Below are 25,273 nucleotides of genomic sequence, written 5' to 3'. Positions count from 1 at the left end.
TCCAGGTCCTAACAACTTCAGCAACGTGTACAAAATGCTGGAGGGATGCAGTAAGTCAGGGATCATCTATGGAAAGGTATAAACAGTTGAAGCTTCAGGCTGAAACCCTTCATAGAAAATAGAACATAGAACATAAAAATCTACTGCACACTACAGGCCCTTCAGCCACAGTGTCGTACCAACCATGTAACCCACTCTAGAGACTGCCAAAAATTTCCCTAGCATATAGCCTTCTATTTTTCTAAGCTCAATGTACCTATCTAAGAGGCTCTTAAAAGACCCTGTTGTATCTGCTTCCACCACTGCCCCCAGCAGTGCATTCCACGCACCCACCACTCTCTGTGTGGAAAACGTACCTCTGACATCTTCGGTACCTATTTCCAGGCACCTTAAAAATGTGTCCCCTCGTGTTAGCCATTTCAGCCTCGTGTCAGCCCTGGGAAAAAGCCTCTGACTAACCACATGATCAATACCCCTCCTCATCTTATACACCTCTATCGGGTCACCTCTCATCCTCTGTCATTCCAAGGAGAAAAGGTCAAGTTCAATCAACCTATTCTCATAAGGTACGCTCTCCAATCCAGGCAACATCCTTGTAAATCTCCTCTGCACACTCTCTGTAGTATCCACATCCTTCCTGTAGTGAGGTGACCAGAACTGAGCACAGTACTCCAAGTGGGGTCTGACCAAGATCTTATATAGCTGTAACATTACCTCACAGCTCTTAACTCGATCCTGCGGTAAATGAATGCCAACACACCATATGCCTTCTTAACAACACTGTCAACCTGCACAGCTGCTTTGAGCGTCCTATGGACACGGATCCCAAGATCTCTCAGATCCTCCACAATGCCAAGAGTCTTACCATTTATATTATATTCTGTCTTCAAATTTGACCTACTAAAATGAACCACTTCACACTTACCTGGGTTGAAGTCTATCAGCCCAGTTCTGTATTCTATCAATGTCCCTCTGTAACCTCTGACAAACCTCCAGACTATTGACAACACCCCCAACCTTTGTGTCATCAGCAAACCTACTAACCCACCCTTCTACTTCCTTATCCAGGTAATTTATAAAAATCACAAAGAGGAGGGGTCCCAGAGCAGATCCCTACAGAAAACCACTGGTCACCAACCTCTATGCAGAATACCATCTACTACCACCCTTTGCTCTCTGTGGGCAAGCCAATTCTGGATCCACAAAGCAAGGTCTCCTTGGATCCCATGTCTCTTTTACTTTCTGAAAGAGCCTTGCATGGGGAACCTTATCAAATGCCTTACTGAAATCCATATACACTACATCCCCTGCTCTGCAACTTCATCAACAGCCGCTGTCCCTTGTGTTGGAAATGTGATTTCACTGATATCTGGGACCAAGAGTTTGGCACATCGGACATGTTTATTTCCAGGGTCCTGTTGAAGGGTCTCAGCAGATTCTGAGATACCCAAACCATCCCGTCTGCACCAACAATCATTCCACAGTCAAAGTCACTTAGATCACTTTCTTCCCCATTTTCATGTTTAGTCTGAACAACCTCTTGACCATGCCTGCATGCTTTTATGCATTTAGATGCTGCCACATGATTGGCTGGTTAGATATTTGCATAAGATGTACAAGTGTACCTAATAAAGTGGCCATTGAGTGTAATTTTAAAAGAAGATTTTATAGATTTCAAACATGTGATTTATGGCCATTGAAATAGTACCATTAAAAACAAAAAGTTTAGGAGAAGGAGTAGATCCCTTTGAATCTGCTTTGCCCTTCATCGAGATCTTTCATAACACACAGAATGCTGGAGGAAATCAGCAGGTCAGGTTGCATCTATGAAGAGAAATAAACTGTTGATGATTTGGGCTGTGACTCTTCATCAGGACTTGTGCTGCAAACCATTAAGCTAACTGTTATGCTACCAGCTGCCCAAGCCAAATATTGCTGATCCTTTGTGCCAGATCCCGGTGCTGGAATTCCCTCCCCAATAACACTGTAGGAAACCCCTCACTAGAAGGACTACTGCACTTCAAGACAGCTCAATAACACTTTCCCAAAAGTGGAATGGGCTGAGCAGTAAATGTTGGTCATTTACAAAATAGAATAAATAAGAAAAAAATATAGTTGTCCTCCAGAAATTCCCCACTGATCTCACTCTTTTGTAATATCAACTAGTTTCTGCCTTTGCCCAACTACTTGATGTTTCTCTTGGAGTTTGGGGGATTTTTGTATCTCGGATAGTTGAAACAGTTAAAAACAGATTTTGATAAAATTGATAAAATATTTTGATAAAAACAGATGCTAGAAATCTGAAATCAAAACAGAAAATGCTGGAAATGCTCAGCAGATCAGGCAGCACTTGTGGAGAGAGAAGTACAACAACAACCTCTCCAACAATGTCAGCAAGACCAAGGAGATGATTATTGACTTCAGAAGGAGGAAAGTAGATGTCCGAGAGTCAGTCCTCATCTGGGATCAGAGGTGGAGATGGCCAGCAACTTTAAATTCCTCAGTGTTATCAGTTCAGAGGACCTGTTCCTTATATAGATAGAAACCTTATTGATCCCAAAGGAAATTACAGTGTCAAAGTAGCACACAGATATACAAATATTAGAAGTAAGAAGAACAAATAATAAATACCTTAAAGATAAGATGTACAAGATTTACAAGTCAAAGATGACAAGATTTAAAGGTTTACAAATTCCCACTGATAAGATGATAGTGCAAGAATTACCGTAATATTATACAGTAATGGGTGCACATTCACACCGTCCAGATAAGAAGTGATGGTAGTATTGCACAGGGTTTCCGTGATAGCTGGGTGTGGTAAACAGACCTAAACAGAATTCTGATAAACAGAGGTTAATAACAGTTTGCAAAGATTTGCCATATCTAAAACTTTGACAAACTTCTATAGATGTGTGGTGGAGAGTATATTGAGTGGCTGCATCACAGCCTGGCATGGAATCACCAATTCTCTTGAACAAAAGGTAGTGGATACGACTATGGGTCAAGCCCTCTCCGCCATTGAACACCTCTACACAGAGGACCCATGTCATGAGGTTCAGGAAGAGTTATTACACTCAACCATCAGGCTCTTGAATCAGAGGGGATAACTTCACTCGCCCTGCCACTGAACTGTTTCCACAACCTGTGGACTCACTTTCAACAATTCGTCATTTCATGTTCTTGATATTTATTGCTTATTGTTGCATTTTTTTCTTTTGTATGTGCATAGTTTGTTGTCTTTTGCACACTGGCTATTTTCCATCTTGTTGAGTGCAGTCTTTCATTGATTCTATCGCTTTTCTTAGATTTACTGTGTATGCCCATAAGAAAATGAATCTCAGGGCTGTATATGGTGACATATATCTACTTTGAAGTTTGAAATACACTGAGTGTTTCAGAAACGGACTTTTCATCAAAAAGGTGTGTTTGAATTAGTTTTTATAGAGAGATACGGTACAGGTACAGGCTGTTCAGCCCAAACACTCCATCTTGACCATGGTGCCCTCCCAGCTAGTCCCAATTTCCAGTGTTAGGCCCACATCCCTCCGTGTACCTGTCCAAGTGCTTCTTAAAGGATACTATTGTACCTTCCTCCACCACTTCCTCTGGCCATTTGTTCCATATGCTCACCACCCAATGTGATTAAGTTGCCCTTCCAGTCTCATTTAAATCTTTCCCCTCACATCCTAAACCTATGGCCTCTTGGTTTGGATTCCCCTACTCCAAACTAGTATCTTCCTTGGAACAATCTCCGAAGAGGCAGCAATGAATTTTAAATAAATTTTGTTTGTTCTTTTATAGAACAGAGCATTTAAAGTTTCAAAGAACATTTATTATCAAAGATTGTATACAACTCTGAGATTCGTCTTCCCACCGACAGCCGTGAAACGAAGAAACACCTTGGAACCTGTTCAGAGAAAATACCAAGCACCCAATGTGCAAACTAAATGAACAAATCGTGCAAATGGTGAAAAACAAGCAAACAACACACAGAATATTAAGCGTCAAACCACAGGGTGCTTGAAACAGTCTAGGAATGCTCAGTTTAGTTCAGTTCAGTTCAATTTAGCGCTGTGATGTTCATTGACTGCAGGTAGCAGAGCCAGTCCATCCTGATCAAAACCTCGCAAAATAGCAATAAAAAAGGGGCATCTAGAAACCAGAAGCACATATAACATGAACTGCAGAGTCCTCTAAAAATGAGTCCAATCCACAAACCACACTGGTCAAGCCTTGTCCAATACCCAAGACTTCTGCACCTTCCCCTGGCAGCAGAGAGCGAGAGGGAGAGGGAGAACGGTCAAACGAAAGTAAACAGAGCTGAACACACACTCGCCTTCCACACTTGCCTTTGTTGATTTCAATATTGTTTGACATTTTAATCAGCAAATTAGTCAAGATTCAAATTTGTTTAATGCCATTTCCAGTGCACAAGTGCCAAGGAGAATGAAATAACTGATTTTCTGGATTCAGTGCAGCACAAAAAAAATCAAAGGTAAAAAACAAATAATAAAAGATATCAAATATAAATACATAAGATAGCTTACGTGCATAGATTAATCATACGTCCATACATAAAGTGACCCTAGTGACAGGAGTGTCTGTACATAAGGTGACTGACAGGAAGTATTAAAGTAGCGCTGGTGGGTTATTGGGTGGAGGCCTTACAGCTTGGGGAAGTTCTCTGTTTTTGAGTCTGGTGGTCCTGGCGTGGATGCTTCTCCCTGACGGCAGTGGGACAAACAGTCCATGAGCAGAATGGGTGGGATCCATGATAATGTTGGTCTTTTTCTGCCAATATCATGATTATTTCTACAGGGAGACACACCTGGGACAGGGAGATAATCCATTTCTGCAGATCTTTTTCCAGTATCCTGTTTTCATTTAAACGTGATGACACAAGAGATTCTGCAGATGCTGTAAATCTGGAGTGACATACACAAAACATAGAAACATAGAAAATAGGTGCAGGAGTAGGCCATTCGGCCCTTCGAGCCTGCACTGCCATTCGGTACGATCATGGCTGATCATCCAACTCAGAACCCTGTACCTGCTTTCTCTCCATACCCCCGATCCCTTTAGCCCCAAGGGTCGTATCTAACTTCCTCTTAAATATAGCCAACGAACCAGCCTCAACTGTTTCCTGTGGCAGAGAATTCCACAGATTCACCACTCTCTGTGTGAAAAAGTTTTTCCTCATCTCGGTCCTAAAAGGCTACCCTTTTATCCTTAAACTGTGACCCCTCATTCTGGACTTCCCCAACATTGGAAACAATCTTCCTGCATCTAGCCTGTCCAATCCCTTTAGAATTTTATACGTTTCAATAAGATCCCCCCTCAATCTTCTAAATTCCAGTGAGTATAAGCCTAGTCGATCCAGTCTTTCTTCATATGAAAGTCCTGCCATCCCAGGAATCAATCTGGTGAACCTTCTCTGTACTCCCTTTATGGCAAGAATGTCTTTCCTCAGATTAGGGGACCAAAACTGCACACAATACTCCAGGTGTGGTCTCACCAAGGCCTTGTACAACTGCAGTAGAACCTCCCTTCTCCTGTACTCAAATCCTTTTGCTATTTTTGTTTATTTGTTTATTGCATTGCTGAGGTCATGGATGAATCTGGATATAATTTTCCAGATCATCCCAACGTCATAGCAGAGTCTTCTTCTTCCCATCTCCACTAGGTATCCAAATATCTGAAGGTCGAAAGGTAACCTGGGGAATAATTTCATAACCAAATTGCTGGAGTAACTCAGCAGGATGGGTAGTACCAGTGGAGGGAAATAAATAAAGTTTAAAAGTTCAAAGTTCAAAGTAAACCTTATTATCAGAGTATGTACATGTCACCACATACAACCCTGAGATTTTTTTTCTGGGGTCATGCTTAGCCAACATTTGATGTTTTGAGGACAAAAGCCTTCATTGGGACTGGAAAGCTAGTGGACAGAAACCAGAATAAATGTGTGGGAGGAAGGGAGGAAAGAAGCACAAGCTGATAGGTGAATCCCGGTGAGGGGTTGCAGGAAACTGTGAGGTGATTGGTGGAAGAGGCAAAGGGCTCAAGAAGAATGAATCTGCCAGGAGAGGACAGTAAACCATGAGAAAAAAATAAGCAGGTGGGAAGACAGCCACACTGAGGCCAGATCTAGATTGGAGGAGCAACACCTCATATTCTGTTTTAAGTAGTCTCCAAGCTGATTGCATCAACATTGATATATCTAATTTCTGGAAGGCAGTCTTCTCTGTTCCATTTCCCCTTCTCCTTCTGTCCTTTTACCCCAGCTCTGTTCCCTCCCCAATCCTCACAAGACCTGCCCTCACCTTCACGTTCCCCTGGTTCTCCAACACCTTCCCTTTATTCCATGGTTTATTGTCCTTTACTATCAGACTCCTTCTTTCCACATATTATTATTCTGTACTTTATTATTAATTAAGTTTGCACACTGCTAAGTGTGTTTTTAAATGTGTCCGCTGTAACGAAAATTTCCACTTAGGATCAATAAAGTATTTATTGCCTCCTTCCCACCTTCTCCTCTCACCTGGATTCACCCATCACCCACCAGCTCGAGCTCCTCGCACCCCCCCCCCTTTTATTCTGTCTTGTGCTCTTTATCTTTCCAGTCCCAACAAAGGGCCTTGGTTTGAAATGTCAACTGTTCACTTTCCTGCCTGACCTGCTGATTTCCTCCAAAATTTTGAGAGTGCTAACGTTAAACACGATGATGGGTTTCCAGATACTTGACGAATTTAAATAGAAGTGAATTTGTTGACAGAACCATTTTTGACTATGTAGTGTGCAATCATTTAAGTTTTAATAAGAGCTGTTTAAAGAAGTCAGGTGCACAAGCAGCAAGTTGTACCAAGGGAAATAATGCTGCTGATATTACTTTGCTACCTGTTGCAATGTAGCTTTTAATATGTCAAGTCAGCCGTCTCAATGCCCAGCTTTGAAATAAACTCAAATCAGCAAATTGCTGTAATAAATCTGCAGGGATTTCAGCTGGTAGCTAAGGATTAACTAGTGTCATTTTCTATGACAGATTATCAAAGATGGTAGCACCTGCTAGGATATTGTAATTTAGCTCCTGGTGAAAATAAGCCACTGAAAAATGTTCATGTTAGGCTTTGCTTGTGTTGGGCACTTGGAACTAGGATCCAACAACAGTGTCATTGGAATCAGATGCTCAAAGTCAAACAATGTTCCCTTGTTTCAATTGTTATTTACGCCCCAAGAGGGAGAACCTTTAGCACTGTACTGAATGTTAGTCAGGACTGACTTGTTGCCTTCTGGTGCAGAAGTAAGATATATTTTTACCTGCAATTATGGGAAAAACATTATTAGACGTGTTTTAATCAGAGTTCTAGTTCTATAGTTTAAAGCCAGTGCACGGAGAGCCAGATAAGTGAAAGTTTTGTGAACAGCATTGGACCCAAACGCCGATCCTGCAGTAGTACCTCGCTAATTACCCGTTAATTCCGAACAAGGTTCTCACTTCCTCACAAATGCTGCCTGACCTACTGAATATTTCCAGCATTTTCTGTTTGTTTTAAATTTACATTTGTAGTTTTCCACGCGTTTATTCTTATTGGTTTGAATTCGTATAATAATCTTGCATATTATTATGTATTTTATAATTATCCCCTGATGCTGGGTTCCCTTCGTGCCGAACTTTATCCCGCAGACGGCAGAGGAGGGAGAGTAGGAACTTTCGTCACGGCTCCAGCTGCATATCGGATGTTGTTTTCCGTTACTCCGGAAGGGACCTGCTTCTCTTAGCTGGCCCTTGTACGTTTTCAGCAATTGAGCGACTGGTGAAGATGGGGAAGAAGAAAGAAGTGATGGTGGAGAGAGGTCAGGGAGAGGGGCTCCGATGGAGGGCCTGGGTCGGGCTCAGGGTTACTTCTCCAGGGAGGGTAGTGTGGGCCGTGGCTCCCGATTACCTGTCTGCTGGATGAGGAGTGAAGCCTGCGGTTTGGGTCAGGACCGTTTGTTGTTTCTCCCGGAATTCAGGCGCGGGATCACTTGCCCCACTCCCGAGGCCAGGGGCTGCAATCCTGGGGCTAATGAATCCAAGCTGCCGTATCCAACCCGGGTCCGCAGTTGCTGGGCAAGGATACAAGGGTGAGAGTGGGGACAGTTCCTTCTCATCGTCTCAGTTTAAGGCCTTTAGTCCCTGATAATCCGACGCTGAGAATCCCTCTTGGAAAGTGCCCCACTCTGGAATCAATGCAGTATTCGTGGTGTTGGATGCACCGAAACTGTTTGCCTTGGGAACAACTTAGAGCAGTAAAGCACAGGAAAAGGCCCTTTGGTCCACGATGTCTGTACCAAACATGATGCCAAATCAAACTAAATCTCTTCTGCCTTTACACGATTGTTTTTGGACCACTCAGCCTCTCCACACTTTTCCACTGTCACAGTTAATTACTATTTCAACTCCTTGCGATTCATTCTGTAAAAAAAGCTCTCTCAAAAAGTGTCAGCATCTTTTTTTTCAAAAGTTTAGAAAAGTTAATAAAAAAGCATGCTTCATATAGTGCTTTGAACAATATACTATTGTATTTTAACTTTAAACCCTTAAACTTTATAGCAAGAATTGTGGAAGTATGGACACTTGCTGTATGTCAGAGTGTTGTTAAAAGTGACAAGTGATTTATGTGTGTGTGTATATATTTCCCCCCAATATCCAGTACAAATGGAAGCAGGATCTATGAGCAATTGACACAAATCTCAAATTGCAACACGCCACCAGTTAATTTACTGTAAAAACTCAGACAGTTTGTAGTCATAAAATTAAACATTTTGAAATTAACTCAGCTTAGTTGTCCTGTATATATTTTCCATTATTGGCAGTGACCTTGCCTCTGGCTGAGGGTTCTGTGGTCAGTGGCCCTGACAACATATTTTCTTTGGTATTAAACAGAAGGTGAAGCTGGTGGTCACGGATCTCACAAGAAAAAACACAAGAAGCACAAGAAACACAAAAAGAAGCATCATCAAGCTGATGTGGGTCTGGGCTTCTCCTCTGAGACTCTGGAATCTGACTCTGGCACCGGGAAACCCCAGCTGAAGCTCAAAATAAAACTTGGTGGGCAGACCATGGGCACAAAGAGGTAACATAGCTTCTGCCTTGGGTGACATGTCTTGATAAGATTAGCTTTCAGCTCGGGAGGCTGAAGATGGCCAGGCCTGGGGTCAGTGTATGTGGGTGGGTGGGCGGGAAGGACAAACATGTTATCTTGTAGCGGTTGTATTGTCACCTCTTGTGCTCTGTGTTGTTATGGTGAGCATGCTGTGTTGGTGCTGGAATGTGTGACAACACTTGTGAGCTGCCCCCAGCACATCCTTGGTTTTAATGCAAACAACACTTGTGTTTCAATGTGCATGTGATAAATCTGAACCTTGAATTTTCATGTTGGTTATGGAATAGTTCTTGTAACAGAGGAAAATACACTTGCCCTTCATTATTCAAACTATATTCTGAACTACAATGTGTACTTTATTGCTTGGATCTGCTATAATGTCACTTTGCTGGTTCTGGGTGGTTGATGTAAAATTCTGCCAGTCAAGCAGTGGAAGGGGTCTAGTAGGTTACTTCTTAATACACGCCATGTGAGTGAGCTATGGCTTTTCTCTTGGAGATGAGGGGTTACATGTGACGTTAAGAGGTGTAGGTAGAATGGACAGTTAATGCCTTTTCCTGAAGTAAATCAGAAAAAAAGGCTAATACATCCTTTTCAGATGAGTGGAGGAAGGTTTAGGAGGAGATGTAGAGGTAGGTTTTTACAGAGTGGTAGGTGTCTGGAACGTACTGCTGGTGTTAGTCGTAAAGGCTGACACCTTAGGAACATTTCAGAGACATGGGTGACAGCAAAATGGAGCTGTGTAGGAGAGATGGGCACGTTGATCGTGGAGTAGGTTAAAAGGTTGGCACTACATTGTGGACCTGGACTGTTCTTTGTTAATTCAAAATCTAAATTTATTATCAAAGTACATATATATCATTATATACAACTCTGGGATTCATTTTCTTACAGGCATTCACAGTAAATACAGTAAAATTGATGAATGACCACACCCCAACAAACAACAAATGTGCAAAAGACAAACTGTGCAAATGCATAGATACATTAAAAACCAACAGATATTGAGAGCGTGAGCTGAAGGGTCCTTGAAAGTGAGTCCATAGGTTGTGGGAACAGTTCTGTGAAGGGGTGAGTGAGGATAATGGAATTATGAAGTTAAATCTGGTTGTGCGCTGGCACCACAACGGCCCTAAAATTGAGGTTCACTAATACCATCTGTGACGTAATTGCTCCAGTTGATTTTGAATACCTGCTGTTTGTGGTGAAGTGATTTCAAGTGGACTTTAAGACAGAAGGCCCACCAATGCAGTGCCTAATTCAAGCAGTCAGAATGGATAATAAATGTAAATCAAACAAGAGAAAATCCATAGATGCCAGAAATCTGAGCAACACACACAATTCTGGAGGAACTCAATAGGCCAGGCAGCATCTATGGAAAAGAGTAAACTGTCTAAGTTTTGGGCCGAAACCCTTCATCAAGACTCACTCCTGAAATGTCAACTTTCCACTGATGCTGCCTGTCCTGCTGAGTTCCTTCAGCACATTTAAATGCTCATTCTGAGGAAATTGGGAGTTATGGGAGGGGAGACAGCACCCTGTGGCAAGATCGCTCACTTGGGCCAGGATTGTACCTGACTCTGTCAGTCAGCTGTGCTGGATTTCTGCAAGTGTGTAGCTTTCTCCTCTTGTGCACTTGAAGCAGACAGCTTGGGCTGGAGTTGGCCCATGGAAGAACGACTTTGCTTTTGGATATCTTGAAACAACAGCCTGGAAGCTGGTCACATGTTGTATCTAAAGGAAGGGAAAAGGAAAACGGCAGCAAAAAAGTCTTAGTACCTATTTAATTTGTTGCATCCTTGGTCTACTCATCTCTCCCACCATTCACCTCCCCCAATGGTTCCCATTCTCCCCTCATTCACTGACAGCCTTTTGCATTCATGCTCATCTCCCTCTAACAAATGTCTTCAACCCTTCCCACAGCTTACCCCACCTGCCTCCATTTTTTCCCTTCTCTCTTTGTGTCCATGATTATTGATTTAAATAATAGATGATTAACCCTGTCTGTAACGTGTTGTGATTTTTTTGTTTTTGATTTGTTGTTAGTGTGCCACACTTCTCCTTGGCCTCTGAGCTAAAGCAGTCTCCATCTCCTCTGATGGTTGACGATGAACCAGATGAAGTGCCATTGGACCAGTATCGGGCCTGGCTGGGTAAGTGTTCTTCCTCCTAATTATTTCTCAAGAATCATTTTGTTTCCCTATTTCAATCTTTGCCAGGCTTCTGAGGTGCTTTGTATGGTGAGTTGCTAATGTATTTGTATAATTGTCGATTGTATTTTCTGCTCTTTTTTTTAGGTGCTGATTTTGTCAGCAGTCTAAAACCATCTATCAAAATTGATATTGTTCAAGATTTTTTAGTGGAAATGACCCTTTTGTCGGTATTCCCCATGCATTGTAGAGTTGTTGCTGTTGGCTTGTATTCACAGTGATAGTTCGCTGAATACGAGCCTATAATTAGAGGATTTCATGTAGATGGGCAAAACAGCATAGACAAGGTGGGCTAAAGGAACCATTTCTCTGCTGTACAATTCTGACAATATCCATTAATTTATGATGTCACAATTGCCTTTGCCACAAACCCCTTTCTTTTAAACTAACAATGTATGTGCCTTTAATTTGCTGTTACAGCAAATATGAAATGGACAGGAATTGCAAAATGTTACACTAACAAAGTTGACTAAATGACCCCTATAAATATCTTTGCAGATGAGGAGAGCAACTTGGATCCATCTCCTCTTCCAGATATGGATTCAGAAAGTCTTCGGGAACCGGAACAGGATGAAGAGCAACGATGGCTGGATGCATTAGAGAAAGGGGAGTTGGATGATAATGGGGAGCTAAAGAAGGAGATTGATGAATCCCTGCTGACAGCCAGGCAGGTGAGTGGCCTGAATAATAATTCATAACAAATCCTTTTATTGCGCAGATTGGCCAGCATGTTCAGTGGATTGAGGTATGCAGTGTGAGCTTCCGGTCTCCAATACTTGTTGGTAGATTTACACCACATCAATTTTTCATTCTCAACCTGTAATATTGGAAAATTTGAGATTTCTGCATTAATTGCACATTGAACACTCAACAAGTTACATTTGATTAAAACCATAATTGTTTTTTTATTGTTGTTTGTAAGCAATCAAAAACCTTCAATATGGCCTAATAGATGACAACACAGATTTCATAAAGGCAAATAATGCCTGGAAGTAATATGGTTGTTTGTACACTTTCAAGTAATACACAGTGATATAATAACATCCTTTCCTGCCTCACTGGCATATCGAGCGGCAACCTTGCTGTTCCTTCAGTGTTGGTCTATTTTACAGGCTGAGTTGCTAGCTTGATAATCAACCCAGCACAGGTGGAAAATGTGCAAGGAGCCCGCCCGATTCAAACCTGGGATAATTCACCTTGAAGTCCGATGCAGGTGCCACTACACCATCGGATGGCTAATACATAATGAGAGAATAATTTAAATCCATTCACTTAGGGTATTGATAGCTTGAATGCAAGATTGATGAATGGTAGAGTAATAGCTGAACATTTTTCAGCATGGTGCAAAGTGGATATTCCAGAGTTGGAAATCATGCCTGTGTGTTGTCCTAATACAAATCTGAAGATGGCATTAACTTAGAAATATAGCAAATACTGAAGATAATAAGAAAGATTCAGGTACATGGCAGAGTAAATATAATGCAATGAAGTGTAAAATGTAATCTGAAAGGTTGAGTGAGGCGGAAGAAAAATTTGAACCTAGGTGCAGGAACAGACGCCTGAAGTTTGTATGCATAAATCTTTGCAAATTGAAGAGGCTGCAGAAGTAAATACAATTTTTTTTAAAAAATAAATGATCAAAAGTAAAACGAACCAAGAAGAAATACAAAACGACTTGCATTTGGAGCATGTCAAGGTCTTTGTGGTTCAGAGAAAAGTATGTTAAGTGCTTTTTAAAAGTATTATATGGCTGAAAGGAGAGGGTATGATTTTAAGGTGCTTGGAAGAAAGTATAGAGCAGGAGTTCCCAATCTGGACTCCTTGCTTAATGCTATCGGTCCATGGCATTTAAAAAAAAAAGGTCATGAACCCCTGGTATAGGGGACATCAGAGGTAAGTGGAAAATAAAGTTATAACAGGAATACAATTTGCAAAATGTTGTCCAATCACTTAACCTTCTCCAATGAAGTTAAATATGGAGGTGTGAGGTTATCCAGTTTGATAGGTGGAAGGGAGAGACCATCTGTGCAGAGGTATCTGGGTGTTCTCATACATAACAGCGCAGATTTATGTATAGTAAATAATTGGGAAGCAATTAGAATGGAGTAATTTTAAATACTTCAAAAACAACTGAAGCCTTGCTACGTCTGTATGGGACATTGAAAGTAAAGTATTTCTGCAATTGTGTAGTTTCATGTCTTGTTTTTGAAGAATTTGAGATAGAGGGTGTGATTTGAAACAATGACAAGAAACAACTCCACTTGTATAATAAATTTTCTTTATTTATGCAGCGCGCCTTGCTACACAAGCAGCAAATCCAGCCACTCCTGGAGTTGCCCATGGGCTACAAGGCGAAGGAGATGACTGAGGAAATGATGGTGAAGCGGGCTGAGCGTGCTCGAAAGAGGCGTCTACAGGCTGCCAAGAAAGCAGAGGACAGCAAGAACCAAACAATTGAGCGGCTAACGAAAACCAATAAGGCGAAAGTGAAAACGTTACGGGACAGAAGGACCAAGGGAATGCATTGTCCAATGATTAGATATTCCAATAGTGCCATGGGAATTACTGTGTCCTTTCCACATGGATGTCCTGCCCCACTCCCAGCACCCTTGATGCCTGTACCAACACCAGTTACCTGTGGGGTTGAGGGTTGCTCAAACTTCAAGAAATACTGTTGTTCGAAAACTGGATTACCCCTCTGTAGCCTTGAGTGCTACAAAAAAAACTTGATGATTCAAGGTTTGGCTTGATGAGAGTGGAGCTACCAGAGTTGGTTCCAAAGTAATACTGGCGGACGTACCCCAGAAAGCTGCTACCTGTGGACTGGTTGATTTAAGCAAGAATGATGCTAGTTAGCAGTGGAATGCTAACAGAGAAAGTTAAAAGGTGGTTCTGTGGTGGAAAGATGTGAGGTGCCTTGGTTGATAACACTTGTGATTACAATTTGGATCGTAATGGTTTTTGTCAAAAGATGTTTATCACCTTAGCGGTGGGATTGATGCATCAAAGGCATTTGACTGCTAGTTACTGAGTGAGTGGCATTGATTGGGAAAAATATTTCCCATGTTGGGTCCCAATGCAAGAAATCAGACTTGAAATGAGTCAGATCCAGTCCTTTTTCCCTTGCCTCAGCCATTTCTTTTTGTATCTGTTACTAGTATTTGTTGTTCTTCAGAATATTCTGAATTAAAATAATTATCTAACCTTGAGGGGCAGCATTTGTACCAGTTGATTTAGGCTGACCAAAATGGACAGATTGGCACTCAGCATTAATTTCAGTTGTGGTTTCATGGCTGCTATGCTCCACTTCATTGTGACACAATGTTCCCTTTATTAGGGTCTTAACTTCATGTTGAGACCCTGTGGCTTATGGACAGGCAGCTTTTGCTAAAATCAGCTTTCCAGTTGGTCTACTACTCCATTGTGCCCTTCAGTACAACTCATCCATGCCAACCGGTTGGGCTACCTGAGCAAATCCTATTTGGCACTTTTCTGAGCTAGATTTATCAAAATATCTTTAAAATGTAAATTGTACCTGCCTTTACCACTTCTGTTGGCAGCTTGTTTTATATGCCCACCATCCTTTAGGAAGTTTCCCCTTTCACCTTAAATCTATGCTCTCTAGTCTTGATTTCCTCGCCCTGTGAAAGACGATTCACCCCTCCTGTGTTCCTGGGAGGAAAGGGGAAAAGCCCCAGCCTATACAGCCTCTTTACGACTCAAGCCCTCTTGTCCTGGTGTCATTCTTGTGAATATTTCCTGTACCCCTAATAGATTAAAACATTCTTCTTTAGTATGGTTATGAAAACTGCACAGTATTCTAGGAATGGTATTGATTACATACTGTACAGTTGTAATGTTCCAACTCCTGTAAATACCCTGATCAGTGAAGACAAACATACCAAATGCCTACCTGTGCCACCACTTAAGGAAACTTGGATCTCCATGTCTCTTCTACAAAACTCAACAGAACATTTACTTTGCAAATCCTGCCCTGAGTTAACTCTTCAAAATACAACATCAAGCTTGTTGTAATTAAATTCTGTATGCTGTTCCTTGGCTCATTTTTCCTCAGTTGAGCTGGATCCTGTAGCAATCTTGGATAACTTTATACTGTCTACTAACCACTAACACTGCTGTCATTCACAATCTTGCCAACCACATTTCTCATCCAAGTTGTTAATAATAATGGTGGACCCAACACCAATCCTGGCAAATCTGATAAACAAGTCTCTGCTACCTTCTACAAAGCCATTTGGCTAGTTAACCTGCAATCATGTATGATTTAACTTCCCAGACCAGACCTGCTGAGCAAAAGCACTTGTCAAATCAAATCTCAAACTCCCTTGTAGCAACTTGCACATTAAATGATCTGAATTCCTTACTAATTTCTGTACTCTTGTTTTAAACTTCACTTCCCTTGCCTGTAAAGAGATCCATAACAAGCCTTTGCATTGAATTCCTGTTGATAAACCTTTATCAAGTTGTGTCTTTTGTAGACAAAACTAATCCTGACTGTTATTCTCCACTGTTCTGGTATGTTCTTTTATGACGGATAGCTATTTGGCCTAACGAGTCCATATCTGGGCAATAGCATTTTGCTGTTCATCTAATACCCATCATCTTGACCTGATTCTCCTAACTAGGGCAATTTGTTGGCCAATTAAACTACCAATAAAAGGGTCTTTAACTCATAAATGGGAACCTGGACAAATGCACAATCTCAATGTGCAAACTCCAGAGATGATATTGAACCAGGGTTGCTAAGACCAGAGTAACTGTCCTCAATGTGGAATTGTGCCCCATACATCATCTTGGTATTACCACTAAGTTAAAAGATTTTAGAGGGTATGTTATTTCAAACAAAACCCCAGCTGGAAACTTCAACCTAAAATGTTACCTTTCTCTGGACAGGTGCACAGTCTGATCATTTCTAATAACATTTTCAGGTTTAAAGCATCCTCAGTTTAAGGTTTTGATATCTTGCTGTTTACTGTTTCCTTAGGCATATGCCATATTTGGACTCCCAAGTCTAAGGAGTAGACAATCTAATTTTTACTATAGTCCACCTTCACAATCTTTATTAAAACCAATTTTATCTTAAATACATTCTGCTAGATAACATTGACAATCTTTTAGTATTATACTTGCCAAACTCTTTGACCTTTTGGTGATACAGCTATTAAAAGCAACTGATAATATTGAAATGTTAATTTCAAATTCCCGCAAAATTGAACTTGACAGTATTCTTAAACATTTTTCCTTCAATTATAAATCTTGATTTTATTTCCAATTCCTAGGCCAGCAGGGACATCTCACTTCATATTCAAACAAGTCAGGAATTTGAAATTTTATCTAAAAAAAATTACCACTTGAACTGTCTATAAGTATAAAACCACATTCATGAACCACATTTAAAAAGCTTATCCAAATTATTTCAAGACCATCTCCATTGCAAAACACACAATTTTCTACAGTCTTTTCTTTAAAAAAGTGATGTTTGGCAGAAGGCCTACGTAACATTAAACCACCCACTAACGATCAGTTTTGAATCTATTTAAAATGAGTAGTTACAACACAATAGGCTAATGGCCAGGAAGTGCCAATGGTTACAAATACTCATAATTATGGCAAATTATCCTGCAGATGCTCTGGTCTAGTCTTAAAAAATATTCCTCACCTAGATTTATAGAATACAAAAGTCTTCTGATCTATTTGAAATCAAGCAGAGAACTTTTAAAAAATAAAACATCCTGAATTTACACTTATTTCAACTGCTCTTTAAATGTTTATCGTTAGGGCATAATGACACATACAGATTTATGTGGAGATTGATTTGCCATTTTCTAAGAACCAGAGTGACACCAACTTGTCACAAATGGCTCTCCTATCCTCCCTCCTTTATATACTTTTTTCCCCCTAAACATTTTAAGGAAGTCTGTTGTCAAACCGCATCAAATTTGTTTGGAATTAAAAGTCATAATAGAATCCTAAGAATCCATTTGGATCTCAGCATAAACAGTGAGGCAGTGGATCTAGGCAAATAAAAGATGTGAAATACTGTGCTGGCTACATGATACTAATGACCATTGAGATGCAGACAGATTTGATTAGGTTATGCTTGCCATAGTGGAAAATGTCAATTTGCCAAAGGAGCAAAAAAAAACTCAGTCAGATAGTTTTAAATTAAATAACAGCCAAAAATGGGGAAAACTCAAACCCACAGAACTAACATTACTGGACTGCAATTTTTTTGCCTATTAAGGTTCAAATACAAAAGGTGACCAACTTGAGGCAGCTTTAAAAAAACCTTTACTGCCATTGCATAGCCAGTTGAACCTGCCTTGCGCTTCCTACTTTCCTACCCCACCACCCTGGGTAGCAACTGCATTGTTTTGGCTATCTGACAATATGTAATACCAACCAATGAAAGTAACTCTTCAAGTTAGCTATGTAATTCTGAATTTACTACCAAATGCTAAAAAATATGAAGAGCCAATAATGATATCCAGGCACCAGTTACAATGTAATTTTATTGTGCTTACTACTGTATGCTCAGTAAAAGCACAGTCATCCCTTAAGCACTGACAGTTCAACCAGCTGCCTAAACACAGGAAAACCAACTATTATGGCTGTGCATTTTTTCGACTGCACTTATGTTTCCATAAAAAATTAATTTACATCTTACACTGTATGACAGCACATGAGCAAGAAACCTAGAATCTTTACAACTGTACAAAAAATAGAAAATTGTTAAATCATGCTGCTTTTACAACAAAATAATTTACAAAACTGACAATGAGAGTTCGCAAAGGCACCAGATACCAGGAAGCCTGGCTTTCCAATGCTCTCCAGTTCAAACCCCTCTGCTAAAAGTGAACCAAATCAAGGCTGCTAAATGATTGTCCCATGGAATTTCCAAAAATGACAAGACAAACAACTCAAGGTTGGGACCACATGGTTCTCCTTTCAGCTGTAACACAAGGTTCCACACGCTATTCATAAAGCAAGGAGTTTCATGCTGGAGCTGCTGCTGTTGTTGAACGTTTGGACCTTTTTTTGAGAAAAGACATTTATACCACAGGATATAAAAAACACTGAATGCAGGAAAGCACTTCTCTATTGTCTCGTATCACTCTTGGGTGGCTCTAAATTCTGCATCACAATGCAAGTGTTTTCTGCAAGTGTTTTGAACCTTCTGAAAATACAATCATCAAAGCTCAGGTCAGTGGTAGTCAGGATAACAACATTGGATTTGGTCCACAAGTTCTTGGTTCTGTAGAATCCTCAGGACACATTTGTGATAGGCTTGTACTTCTTCAGTCTGGTCCATTGCCCTGTGGCATAGTTCATTTCAAAGACAGTGTCCACCAACATTGTGGTGCTGCCTGTACCATCTGCCTTCGGTAGAACTTCTGTATGTTCACTCAGTTTGATCTGAATGATATCACCCTGCTCTGGACATGGGTTTTCTGTAAGAATAAAATGTCAGTTAAGCACACAGGAAATTAAAAGCAGACAATGCAATTAAACAAAATTAGCCCCATTCAACTTTCACTTTGTTTTATAGCCACCTTTCAACCATCTTGCTTAAATGCTGTAAGGAATGTGTAATAATGTGAAAGCATCTATTTCTCAAAGTTTAAAACTTCCTTCTGTCATTTTGATCAGATGGCCCAGGCCTGTTCGCTACTGGCATTTATAAGGCATACCAAATGTGGAAGTGTTGTGCAACTTGGTCAAATGTAGTTCATTCACCTGGCTTGTCTTAAGTTACAGTAGGTTTACTTTCAAGGGGGAAATTGTGCAAAACAAATCCTGGACACAAATTCAGACCTCCAGGTGGTTACTCAGCACATCAAAGTTGTAGCTAAAGATAACATGAGGAAGGGGAAGACAATGGGATGTGGGTTTTTATTGAAGATAGGAAATGATCGTTCGTTAAACTAGTAGATAAAATCAACCACATAGCTTAATGTCCAAACTCTAGTAATTTATGAACTTTTCAGTCAAAAAGCTGATATACTAGATTCTAGCATTGTTTCTAAATGCAGAGATCCTTTCCAATCTTTCACACAGAAAATCAACACCAGGCTCTTTTAAGCTGCTTCCTACCAGTGGCCCGAGAGCTGTTCTGATATAATGGGCATGATCTTCACCAAACAACAACTTCCAACAGCTGTAGCGACACTACGGATTTGTTATACTCACATAATGTGCCCTCACTCCTGTAACGACTGCTCCAAAAGTCAAGAATGATTGATAAGCATTCAGACCTTTATTAGCAATTAGCAAACATACAATCTTGAAGTGATGGAATTTATGCATACCCAAGTGTAAGCTAAGCATAATTGAGCTGTAAGCAAAAGATATGACAGCTGCCAGCCCCAGTACTAATTGAAACGGTTGAGAACAAAGCACAAATACATAACTAAACCCTATGCTTTTACCATGTCTTCACCCACATGACTAGTTACGATAATAAATACAACCACAGAATACAGTTCAGATGCACGACTCCTACTACAGCATTACATCGACGTTGGTAGAACAAGGGAGGAGGTTCTGAAAAAATACTGGGAGTTGGGAAGGAAGCTGAGAAGCAGGGTCACTGCCTGTGCCATGTGACAGTGAGGATAGGAATAGAATGAAGTGGCAGATACATGCCTGGCTGAAGAATTGGAGCGGGGGCAGGGATTCAGATTTCTGGATAATTGGGACCTCTTCTGGAGCAGGTGCGACCTATACAAAAGGGACGGCTTGCACTTGAATACAAGGGGTCCAATATTCTTGCAGGCAGGTTTACTAAAACTGTTGAGAGTGGTTTAAACACATATGGGAGGGGGATGGGAACCAGCAGATTTATGAGTAGATGATGGGTGTAATATGAATGTAAGAAAGGACAGGCCAATGATTGGGTACAAATGCAGGACAGAAGGTGCAGTATTTAAATGTGCACAGCATTCGGAAAAAGGTGGACAAACTTGTGATGCAATTAGGGATTGGCTGGTCTGACACTGTGGGCATCACTGAGTTGTGGCTTAAAGATGGCCATAGTTGGGAGCTTAACATCAAAGGATATATTTTGTACAAAAGGACAGGCAGGAAGGCATAGGCGGTGATGTGGCTCTGTTGGTAAGAGATGGAATTACATCTTTAGAAAGAGGTGACAAAAAGAATCTTTATGGGTGGAGTTAAGAAACTGCAAGGGTAAAAAAAGCATTATGGGAATCATGTATAGGCCTTCAAATAGCAACCAAGATGTGGGGCTGAGTTGCAAAGGGAGCTGGAAAAGGCATGTAATAAGGATAATGAGATAATTGTAATGGAGGACTTCAATATGCAAGGGGTTTGGGAAAATCAGGTTGGAGTCAGGTTGCAAGAAAGGCATGTTGTTGAATGCGTATGAGACGGCTTTTTAGAGCAGCTTGTGCTTGAGTCTACTTGGGGAAAGGTTATCTTAGATTGGGTGTTGTGCAATTACATCCATTAAGGAAACTTAATGTAAAGGACCCTTTGGAGGCAGTGATCACAATATGACTGAATTCATACTGCAATTTGAGAGGGAGAAGGAGAAGTTACATGTATCAGTATCACAATGGAATAAAGGGAATTACAGAGGTATGAGAGAGGAGCTTGCCCAGGTGGATTGGAGGGGGATGCTGGCAGTGATGACAGCAGAACAGAGATAGCTGAAGTTTCTGGGAATAGTTTACAAGGTGCAGGTTAGACATGACCCACTGAAGAAATTGTTCTCAAATGGCAGGGCTAGACAACTGTAGCTGACAAAGGAAGTTAAGGACTGCATAAAAGCCAAGGAAAGGGCATATAAGGTAGCACAAATAAGTGGGAAGTTGGATGATTGGGAAGCTTTTAAAATCCAACTAAAATCCAAAAGACAACTAAAAAAGCTTTAAGAGAAAAGATGAAATATGAGGGCAAACTAGCCATTAATATAAAGCAGGATACTTTTTTTTCCAGTTATATAAAGAATAAAAGGGTGAGAGTTAATATTGGACTACAGGAAAGTGATGATGGTGAGGTAATAATGGGGGCAAAGAAATGGCTGATGAACTTAATGGGTACTTTGCATCAGTCTTCACTGTGGAAGACACTAGCACTGTGCCAGAGGTCCGTGAGTGTCAAGGAGCAAGAGTGAGTGCCATTGCAATTACAAAGGAAAAAGTGCTAGGCGAACTCCAAGGTCTTAAGGTGGTTAAGTCTCCTGGACCAGATGGGCTACATCCCTGAGAGAGGTTGCTGAAGAGATAACAGATGCATTGGTCATGATCGTTCAAGAATCATTTGATTTCTGGAAAGGAAGATCGCAAATGTCACTCCACTCTTTGTCCACAAGCAAGGTGGACAAAGGAGAGGCAGTGGATGTCATTTACTTGGATTTTCTGAAGGCATTTGATAAGGTGTCACACATGACACTGCTTAACAAGATAAAATCCTATGGCATTACAAGAAATATATTAGCATGGATAGAGCAGTGGTTGACAGGCAGGAGGCAGCAAGAGGGAATAAAGGGGCCTTTTCTGGTTGGCTGCCAGTGACTAGTGTTCCTCAGGGGGTTAGTATTGGGATCGCTACTTTTCACACTTTTTTGTCAATGATTTAGATAATGGAATTGATGGTTTTGTGACAAAGTTCACAGATGATACATAGAGAGGTGGAGAGGTAGGTAGTGCTGAGGAAGCAATGTGATTGCAGCAGGGCTTAGACAAATTGGAAGAATGGGCAAAAAAGTGGCAGATGGAATACAGTGCCAGGAAATTTATAATAATGCATTTTGGTAAAAAGAACAGTTGTGCAGACTATTATCTAAATGGGGAGAAAATTCAAACATTAGAGGTGCAGAGGGACTTAGGAGTTCTCATGCTAGACTCCCAGAAGGTTCATTTATAGATTGAGTCTGTGGTAAAGAAAGCAAATGCAATGTTCGCGTTTATTTCAAGGGGAATAGAATATAAAAGCAAGGAGATAATGCCGAGACTTTATAAGACACAAGCCAGGCCACAAACAGTTTTAGGGCCCCACATCTCAGAAAGAATGTATTGTCATTGGAGAGAATCCAGAGGAGGTTCATGAGGATGATCCAGGAATGAAAGGGTTAATATACGAGAAGCATTTGGCAGCTTTGGGCCTGTACTTACTGGAATTTAGAGGAATATGTGAAGATCTTATTGTAACCTACTGAATGTTGAAAGGGCTAGATAGGATGGATGTGGAGAGGATGTTTCCTATGGTGGAGGTATCCAGAACTAGAGGCCACAGCCTCAAAATTGAGGGGGCAATCTTTAGAACAGAGGTAAGGAGGAATTTCTTTAGCCAGAGAGTAGTGAATCTGTGAAATGTTCTGACACAGACTGTGGTGGAGGCCAAGTCTGTGCCTATATTTAAGACGGAAGTTGATAGCTTCCTGATCGGTCAGGGCATCAAAGGATATGGCAAGAAGGCAGGTGTATAGCATTGAATGGGACTTGGGATCAGCCATGATGGAATGGTGGAGTAGACTGGATGGGCTGAATGGCCTAATTCTGTTCCTGCCGTATGGTCTTACAAGGAACAGCACGAGCTACTATACATAGCCTCTGCCAACCTCCCTAAAATTTTTCACTTAGGCAGGAGAGACTGTGATGTATTGTAAGTTTACCTAGCAACAGAAATTTACTTCAATTTTTTAGTACACCATGGCATGGAGGCTGGGATCCTAACTAATGGCAGTACAGACATACTTAAAGACGATAACATTCCCGTAATGACAGTAATGATTCCTGAACTCATTCCTAAACCAGCAAGCTGTTAAATGCCACCCAGGTCCAAAGTCACTCCAACTTCAGTAGCTGAGCTGCAGTACGCAGGCAACCCTCGTACAAGAGGCTGAGTTCTAAATCATCCTGTTCACTAACACGCGAGAGCATATACCTTACACTCAATGTTCTCAGAGCAAAGGTCCTTAACCTACACATTTCCACTCCACAATCTAGCCTTCTGATAATAAGGATTCACTACAATTTTCCACTAAGGTTGGTAAGGCTAGAGGTCATGGGCTAAGGGCGAAACAAGCTGCCAGTGGAAGTGGTAGATGCAGGCTTGATCGCAACATTTAAATTTGGATAAATACATGGATGGGCTGTTGGGACTTTGAGACTTTCTTTTAAACCGTGCCATGGACTGCTCTTTATCAGATTACGGTATTGCTTTGCACTGTTGAAACTATGTGTTATAGTTATGTGATCTTTGTCAGTTAGTCTTTTATCAATTATGGTATTGTCTGCACTGTTGAAACTATATGTTAACTATAACTACATGTAACTATGTGGTTTTGTGTAGGTCTTGTTAGCTTTAGGTTTGTCTGACGGGTTTGTAGTTCCTTTCCAGGAAACGTGCTAAGACGGTAGCGCGATATTGATACGCAGCAGCCTCTCTGGACTCTGGATTGGGGATTACCAAACGTTATGTGGTTTTTCTTGCGTGGTCTGTTTTGTGCTTTTTTGTGATATCATTCCAGAGAACGTTGTCTCATTTTTTAACTGCATTGTATTTGTGGTTTATAAATGACAATAAACTGAATCTGATCTGATCTCTCCATTAAACGTGAGGCAAAGCAAATAATTTAGAGGGTAAATGCTTGCTGGTGCTCATTAAGTGCATCATACAGAGATAGCCAAGGAAGAACACTTCAATCATTAGGGCATAGAAGGCCACGGGCCAAGTTTGGTTTGGCCGATTGGCTGTGAACAGTTTAGTTCAAGGTGGGAAATCTTCAGTAATTTTCAAGCTGCTTAATCATTTATTAGTTAAGCAGTAGAAATTATTCATATTTAAATTATCCAATTGTTCATATTTACATTAATTAAGAAACCGACCACATCTGAAAAGTAATTTAAGTAAGGTGGATTCAGCACTGACAATGCAAGTGGAGGTAAGGATATGAAAAAGCTTTCCATCATACCTCTTGAACCTGCCATAAACCCAAGTATAAGAGCCTTTTCTGGGCGGGTGACTTTGTTTGCAGTCTTGAACATTTCCTGGGCTGCATACATTTGGTCTCTCTGCAAGGTATGAATGAAATATGGGTGAGAATAAATGTAACAATGAAAATCCTGATTAAACAAGATAATTAATTGTCGAGAACACAGAAATGCTAATTTAAAAATAAGAGCAAACACGAGGAAATCTGCAGATGCTGGAAATTCAAACAACACACAAAATGCTGGTGGAACACAGCAGGCCAGGCAGCATCTATAAGGAGAAGCACTGTCGACGTTTTGGGCTAAGACTCTTCATCAAGACTAAGATTAAAAATAAGATCCATGTTTATCCTCTGGTAATCTAGAAGTCACATTATTCAAAAGAGAAAGGACTGTGAAGTTAAGGGCACTTCTGCTCTTCCAGATCTACAAACAGGTTTTCTAAAATACACTCGTCTCTAGGAACTGGCTTCTTTCCATTTCAGTTCAGATTTCCCTGTATAAACGTGTTTATTAAATTTAAACCAGGATCCCAATGGAACATGATTTAAATATATAAATGAAGTGATCTGTCCTTCTAATACAGCGGACACAAAACTAATTTCTGTCTTGTATATGGCAGCAGATGTAGGAATGGCAAGTTGAAATTGCCTTCCCTGATATTTTTTAACATTCTCTTCTTTTGGGGAGCATCAACCTTAATTTTAGAGATAGTTCTGAATTAACCCACACTTCTTTTCCACTGCAGGCTATTTCTTTAGTTTTTTTCCTGTCTGGACATAAAGAACATAAAGAACATATTTTTATATGTTCACTTCATTGGATTCTCCAACTGCTTGGGTATCCTAGCAGTAGATGTTTACAATCTAAGCCATAATATTAATTTTAAAGTTTTTCATAGGACTTCTTTTTTGCAGACAATTGGTTGTCTAAAGTTACC

General features: G+C 40.6%; 2 protein-coding genes across 2 annotated transcripts in view; one reads left to right on the top strand and one right to left on the bottom strand.

The window, feature by feature from the left end:
* The first annotated feature begins 7,745 nt into the window (after positions 1 to 7,745).
* On the top strand, positions 7,746 to 14,562 carry ino80b (INO80 complex subunit B). The gene is made up of 5 exons (XM_059965557.1): positions 7,746 to 7,851; positions 8,924 to 9,113; positions 11,190 to 11,296; positions 11,852 to 12,024; positions 13,645 to 14,562. Exons 1-5 carry the CDS (start codon positions 7,818 to 7,820, stop codon positions 14,101 to 14,103), a joined length of 963 nt encoding a protein of 320 aa, XP_059821540.1. The 5' UTR covers positions 7,746 to 7,817; the 3' UTR covers positions 14,104 to 14,562.
* Positions 14,563 to 17,868: 3,306 nt separating this feature from the next.
* nelfa (negative elongation factor complex member A) overlaps positions 17,869 to 25,273 on the bottom strand; it is a 47,658-nt gene continuing 40,253 nt past the window's right edge. The window contains exons 10-11 of the mRNA XM_059965556.1: positions 24,315 to 24,414; positions 17,869 to 18,825 (exon numbers count right to left, since the gene is read on the bottom strand). Of these exons, the coding sequence (XP_059821539.1) occupies positions 18,641 to 18,825; positions 24,315 to 24,414 (285 nt within the window). The 3' untranslated portion in view covers positions 17,869 to 18,640. The remainder of the gene's footprint in view (positions 18,826 to 24,314; positions 24,415 to 25,273) is intronic.

Source organism: Hypanus sabinus, chromosome 3, assembly GCF_030144855.1.
Source record: "Hypanus sabinus isolate sHypSab1 chromosome 3, sHypSab1.hap1, whole genome shotgun sequence".
Taxonomy (NCBI): domain Eukaryota; kingdom Metazoa; phylum Chordata; class Chondrichthyes; order Myliobatiformes; family Dasyatidae; genus Hypanus; species Hypanus sabinus.
This window is presented reverse-complemented; position numbering and strand designations above follow the sequence as displayed.